This window comes from Myotis brandtii, unplaced genomic scaffold, assembly GCF_000412655.1.
Source record: "Myotis brandtii unplaced genomic scaffold, ASM41265v1 scaffold314, whole genome shotgun sequence".
NCBI lineage: Eukaryota > Metazoa > Chordata > Mammalia > Chiroptera > Vespertilionidae > Myotis > Myotis brandtii.
The window spans coordinates 814,101-820,940 of NW_005362033.1; the positions used below are offsets into that span (position 1 = coordinate 814,101).

General features: G+C 43.7%; 1 protein-coding gene and 1 long non-coding RNA gene across 9 annotated transcripts in view; both read right to left on the bottom strand.

Annotated features, from left to right (window-relative positions):
* The window catches only part of COPS3 (COP9 signalosome subunit 3), a 29,215-nt gene extending 22,441 nt beyond the window's left edge, over window positions 1-6,774 (bottom strand). For 2 of the 8 annotated variants that reach the window (XM_014542826.1, XM_014542831.1), the window contains exons 1-4: window positions 4,545-4,629; window positions 2,502-2,723; window positions 1,741-1,853; window positions 1,602-1,651 (exon numbers count right to left, since the gene is read on the bottom strand). In XM_014542826.1, coding sequence (XP_014398312.1) covers window positions 1,602-1,651; window positions 1,741-1,853; window positions 2,502-2,674 — 336 coding nt within the window. In that variant the 5' untranslated portion in view covers window positions 2,675-2,723; window positions 4,545-4,629. Of the gene's footprint in view, window positions 1-1,601; window positions 1,652-1,740; window positions 1,854-2,501; window positions 2,724-4,544; window positions 4,675-4,768; window positions 4,792-6,445; window positions 6,466-6,597; window positions 6,617-6,693; window positions 6,713-6,754 lie in introns of those variants that run through there. The other 6 variants (XM_014542827.1, XM_014542828.1, XM_014542829.1 and 3 more) reach the window with 6 other exon arrangements.
* Window positions 115-1,293, bottom strand: LOC106726764. Its single transcript, XR_001362864.1, has 2 exons — window positions 1,178-1,293; window positions 115-1,136 (listed from the first exon to the last, which is right to left on the bottom strand). It is a non-coding gene; the product is annotated as an uncharacterized LOC106726764 (long non-coding RNA).
* Window positions 6,775-6,840: the final 66 nt, after the last annotated feature.

The window sequence follows — 6,840 nt, forward strand, 5'->3', positions numbered from 1 at the left end:
TTTACGCTGGTTCTTGTGATATTTAGAGTAATTCAGCACCATTTTTAAAACCATAGAGCCTTTTTTACAATGAAGATAAATAATCAAAAGCAACATTACTTTCTCAACAGTTCATTATATTTACATCTAAATAAACAAATCATTTAAAACAGATGCCGGCCTCCGCTTAGTAAACATAACTGTGTGCAAGGACGCTGACATTTTCCCCTCGGGTCGCTGGGCATCACCTAGAAACGTTCTCCAACATCATCTCGTACCTGATAATAAATTACGCCTGAAGCTGATACGGCCAGTTATAAAGGGGCCTTTCCCGCCCTGATTATAAATAACAAGGCTGAGCTTCCAGGGAGGCACAGCCAGTTTCTGGACAGGAGGTGTGACTAAAGTGCTGAATAACTATAAATGGCTTTTCAGTAAAGGTTGCTGGCAGTTTTTTAACCCTCTCTTTCAAACCACCACTTACTCAGTCCTCCTACAAAATACCAACCGCTTATTTCTGTTTCAGTCTCCTTCAAACAACTAGTCTTGAAGTTCAATTTCAAATAAAAGAGAAACACCTAAATTATAATTGTGTCAATATCACAAAATTAAAAAAGACCAAAGAACTGTTCCAGATTAAAGGAAATAAAAGTTGTGTGACAATGTAGCACAACCCACGAACTGAGATTTTCTTTTGTTGTAAATAAATTAATAAAGAACTGGCAAAATGGGAGTAAGGTCAGTATATTTGTTAAAGAATTATATCAATGTTCATCTCCTGATGTTGACCTTTGTATTGTGGTTATGTAAGACAATGTCCTATATTTTAGGCAACACTCAAGGGCCATCCTATCTGCAATTTACTTTCCAATGGCTCAGGAAAAAAGAGAGAGAAAAGAATAAGCAACTGTGGTAAGATATTAATATCTGGAGAATCTGGGTGCATGGTATATATGGGAATTGTTTACATTATTCTTGCAACTCTTTATAAAGCTAAAATTATGTTACAATGAAAAGTTTTAAAAGTTTTAGCAAACAAAACCCAGCATAGTATCACACAAAGGACACTAGAATGGGAGCTCCAAAACCATTACCACTGGCTGCAGCCTCCGAGGCTGGCCTCCCTGCACTGGAGTCTACACCTGCGGAGGGACTAGCTGTCCTTACTGCAAACGCTATGAGTACTTGAAGCGACCACCTACATCTAAGTGGTAGGACTCTTAGTACTAACCTGGAACCTTAACAAATTAGTTATTGTCTAAGTTAGATATCTATCTATCTATATAAAAGCCTAAGTGACCGTTCGCTATGACACACACTGACCAGCAGGGGGCAGACGCATAACGCACAGGCATGGAAACATGGAACAGACTGATGAATCTCAGAGGGAAAGTGGGGAGGGAGGAGGACAGGAAGAGATTAACCAAAGATCTTATATGCATACTAGAGGCCTGGTGCATGCACCAGTGGGGTCCCTTGGCCTGGCCTGAGGGGATCGGGCTGAAACCGGCAGTCTGACATCCCCCAAGGGGTCCCAGATTGTGAGAGGGCACAAGCCAGGCCGAGGGACCCCACCTAGTATGTTATAACAGAACTACAAACACTTGGATAACATTGCTTACCTGTTTTCTTTCCATAAGGGCATTTGTTAGCTGATGGCAAAGCCCAGCAACTAGATACAATAACAAAATATTAAAAATATAAATGACTAGACAGGCAAAATACATTCAATGGAAAATAGCAAAATGCAGTTTAGCTTACACGTGTCTGTTGCATATCGAATGTGCTCCCCATTACAAGTACTGATAAAAAGCTGAACCTGTGAGAATAATGTTTCGAAGTCAGGAACACTGGGCATAGAAAACTTCACAAATCTGGAATAAAGGGAAAAAATCAATTTATCTTGATATTTCACGGGGTAAAAATGTAGAAGCAACTGAGGTCAGAAATCCATCCTACCTCCAATGCTCTGTGAATTAAATGTGTCTCAGTATTTTTAAAAATTAAGAAACAGGATCTATGAGATTTTCCTGGCCTGTTTTTTTTTTTGTTTGTTTGTTTTTTTGCACAATCAAGACACAACATAGATTTTTAAAAAAAGAAAGAAAAATATGCTTAGAAAATAACAGCTTTTAAAAAGAAAAATTCCAGCCCTAGCTGGTTTGGCTCAGTGGATAGAGTGTTGGCCTGTGAACTGAAAGGTCCCAGGTTTGATTCCGGTCAAGGGCACATGCCCGGGTTGTGGGCTCGATCCCCAGTGGGGGACTTGCAGGAGGCAGCCAATCCATGATTCTCTCTCATCATGGATGTTTCTCTCTCCCTCTTCCTTCCTCTCTGAAATCAATGAAAAATATATTTTAAAAATAAAGAAAAATTCCATTAAATGGGGCCAAATATCAGGTCTTCCTAGTATTTGTGAAGGAACTCAATATAAACTTATAACCAAAACTTTAAGAAAATATTTTTCTTTTCAGTTCCAATGTGGTCTGGACTATTGACTCAGTTTAAAAGCCATCTGTTGCCTTTCCTGCCCTGAAGAGAACAGGCTGAGCGGACAAGGAAGCAGAGCTGTGGACCACAGAAGGCTACGGCCAGGATGGGCGATGCTGGGGTCCATCTGGGAGAAAGCACTAGCTGAGGAGCAGGACGGGAAGAACTGGAGGTGCTGGGAAGAGGGAGGACTCAGATGGTCCATCCTGATGCCCTTGGCAGACGGTGCCTTTCAATTGCCCACGATAAACACTCGGGGGGCAGGGAGAGACGGAAGGTTCGAAGATAGGTTTGGGGGAAAAAATCACATAAGCTACCACCACTAAGGCACTGCTTACAAGTAAACTTCAAGCTCTTCTTTTTAGTAAAAAAATGGAACTGTTGAAACTAATTTCAAGAAAAAAGAAATGGATAGTTTTGCCTATTCACAATTTCTCTAAAATCTTTCAATTTGTACTTCTATCCAGTTCAGTATTACTGGACTTAACATTATCTGTCACTGTACTTCCTTCCCCATTATCAAGTATGTCTGAATCAATTTCATCAGGGGTTCACAATAAATTAATAAGGCATTGTCATTTCCATTTTATAAATAAAAACATGAAACTTGGGACCCCTTCCCTAATAATGGAAGAACGTAATTCAAATCCGGGGTACTCAGAAACAAGGCCAGGGCAGGTTTTCTTTTACTTAAATACAAGAAGAAACTGTTTTGTGTACTCACAACTGTAGCCCTACTTTTGCCCACCCTGTACATACATGTGAATTTGTGTGTACAAAACATGCATGCTAAAAAGGGGGGGAAGCCCCAATGAATAAAAAAGGTATAGCATGCACGCTGTCCTTTTAATCGGCGAACACAGACAGTGGAAGCCTTTCCTAGCCTGCGCATCCCACAGAGCTTTCCGCAAAAATGTGGGTAGTGCAACTAGGAACTGAATCTTTAACTTTTTAAAACTAATTTACATAGATGTGGCTAGTGGCTACTATACTGCAGAGCAAAGCTCTAGACCAGGGGTGGGGAACATCCGGCCCATGAAATCATTTGGTCTGGCCCTGCCAAGGCATTAGGGATGAGTTAAATGTTTGACCAAATACAGCAGGCTAATTTTTAAGTTGATAATTTTGTATGGCCCGCAAATGTTATAAATATCCAAATAGCCCTTGGCAGAAAAAAGGATCTCCACCCCTGCTCTAGACCCTTTCATTCTGAGTTTTTTCTCTAAACTCTATTCTTGACCCTACCTTTGTCTCAGGAATCCCAGTCCAAGTAAAGCCAGACCCTCGCTCTTAGTTCTTCTCAGTTTATTTATATTATTACAACTTTCACGACAACCTTAACTTCCCAATTTTAATACTAAAACATCAAGAGAAAAGTAATTCTACTGTAAGGTACCCAGAGTTACAAGGAACCCAATTAAAACAGGTCTATTTAACTTGATCTCAAACAGCTTAAACCTGTTAGCTGATGTGGCTCAGTGGCTGAGCGTCAACCTATGAACCAGGAGGCCATGGTTAGATTCCCGGTCAGGGCACATGTCCAGGTTGTGGGCTGGATCCCTGGTGGGGAGTGTGCAGGAGGCAGCCGATCGATGATTCTCTCTCATCATTAATGTTTCTCCCCCTCTCTGAAATCAGTAAAAATATATATTTAATAAAAAGTTGAAGAGAATTCAAAGCAATGTTGCTTCTGGGCATTGGTAATTGCACTCAATACACACCGCCATGCCATTCTTCATCACTCTTCCTACTTTATTCCAAGCTAGGAAATGTGGGCGATCCAAGGGACTACATAAATAAAGTATTCAGATAAATACAAACTCTAGTGCCCACAAGTGAGATGGCCATTCATTTTTTAAAATAAACTTCAAAATGTGTATAAATATAAACAAGAGTTAAAAACGATTAGTAGGGATAACTACTAATGAAACGTAACTACTATGACATGACGCTAGTTGTGCAAAAGAGCTCCATGTTGTTTACATGGCTTACTTCCTGCACCAAAAAATAAAGTCAGAAAGTGCACAGTGTTCAGTTTCAGAAAGCACAAAACCATCAGAGAAGATGTCCCTTACAAAACAGCAAGGACGCCCAAGGAGTGCTCCTGTACATCCAGAGCCCCAAGCACAGTGTCCAGATGGGATAAGTTCTTTGCAAGGAGTTCCCCGCTCTTGTTGATCAGCTCACAAAGCTGAGTCATCTGCCCTGAAAAACAGGAATAACACTATGTCATTCAGTTACAGTACTAACCAAACCAAAGGTAGGATAACCAGACTTCATACCCCAGAGCAAGAAATACCTGAAGATTATTCCTTGTATCGCCTTCATTTCAGATGAGGACCGAGAAGGGCCAGAGGAGTGAAAGGAACTGGACACCCACATCCCTCTGCCCCCTGAAAGTTTCTCCATTCCCTCCATTCCTTCCTCTGGTTCCCCAAGCCAGAAAAGTACACACACGATCACTACCACTCCCTGCTCCCTCTCTGTACCCAAATGTCACCAAAGACGATTTCCTTTTACTTCCTTTCGCTCTCCCCTGACTTAATTCATATCCTTATTTCTTATCTAAACTACATCATAACCCTTCTCAATGCCCACTCGTCCCTCCAGCCCATCTCTCACACTGGCACCTGTGTGGTCTTTCTAAGTGAAAAATTCAATCAAATCACCCCAGTGGTTCAGCCCAGTGACTGGTCTCTGTGCCTCCCCAGCCTTGTGTCCTGCTACTTCCCTTCACACAACTCGTCTTTGGTCATGACAAGCTCAAAAGTCAATCAACACTCCCTATCCTCTCACCTTTGTGCCTCTACACCTGCTTTTCTCCGCGCTGAGCGTTCCTCCCTTCAGGCTTCTCCCCCATGCCCTCCTCTACCTGCCTCACACTCTGCTCTACAGTCTGCCTGGTCTTCCCTGGACCCTCACCCATCCTCCTTTCCTGAGGCTAACTTGGTTGGCTATCTGTCCGCTCCCCATCACATGAGAGTAGGTAATTCAGCATAAACTCAGGTGAAGAGAGTCCCTTCTCCAGCTTAATAATACAGTTTTTATGCAGCCAATCAATTAACAAGCAGCTTGATGAATCTAAGACCCATTTTTCTTCCTCTTATATCACAATGTTATAACAACAAAAGTATAGAATCTAATTAGGCCCAAATTGGTACTCTGAACTAGCTTACCAATTCTAACATGTTATTCTAATAACAGACATACCATAGATACTCTCAAACCTCACTAGCTGTCTTTCCATGATCTATTAGGTATCATTTTTCAAGACAATAATACAAGTTGAACTGGGAAAGACCGACTCACTGTCCCTTTATTAAAGACCTCACTGGTCTGTATGAATACGCAGCATCATCTTCCAATAAAATGATCGCCCCCTTTTAAACCCACTACTTGAAATAAGTTTACAATGATTTGAAACACCCAGAAATAAGCATTTCAGTCCATTAAATAATCAATGCTGAGTTGAGACTTAAAAGCTGGGCCATTATGAAATCATGAGAGTCAACTACTGCAGGGGAGAGTCCACAGTAAGTTTAAGTGTCACAGGCACACTGCAATGAGCCCAGCTAGAGATGTGGCAGTGAAATGTCCTCTATCCCTTCATTTAAGCTCCATGTTAAGAAATTCTGAACGAGAGCAGAGAAAGTAGACCCTCATCCACATGCACCCGTGCACGCGGGGCGGTGCACGCGGGGCGGGCAGCAGCAGCAGCAGCGTCCTCTGTCCTCTGTCTCCGCCCGGCAGGCTGCTCCTGAGTGGCGCCGTGCACAGAGCATGCGGGCAGAACTTCAGGTGAGTGATGCCTCTGGAGGCTCCACGGCCAGAGGAAGGCAGTGGCCTGTACACGGAGTGAACGAGGCAGGCTCCCAACCCAACCTTCTACGCGCTGCGGCCCCGAAAACAGAAACGAGTGTCAGGGCCCTGATGAATGGCGGTGTCTTCATTCCCAGACTCAAAGCCTGTGCCTCACCTTCGAGCCTAACGTCTATAAACACACAGAAGCCCTGCGCTCTGCCCTCTGCCTGCTGCACAGGGGGCCTTCCGGCAGCAGCGGGCGGAGGGAAGTGGGGAGACTGGCCCCGAAGGGGACTTGCCCACGGCCACGCGGCGCCCCGAACTTACACCCCACGGCCGCCCCACGAGCACTAGTCACTGCGCCCCAGGACGGGCGCCTTCCCTCGCTCCTCAGCCCTGCCACTCCGTGGGATGCGGACTGACTTTATCTCCAGATGAAGACACGGGAGGGTGACAGGGGCCTTCCCAGCCAGCAGCGAACTACTTAATTCAGAGCCCAGGGTCCATCAAGTGATGAGATGAATGAACCCGAAAGCACGAAAATTAATTCGTCCGGCCTCCGCAGGACGA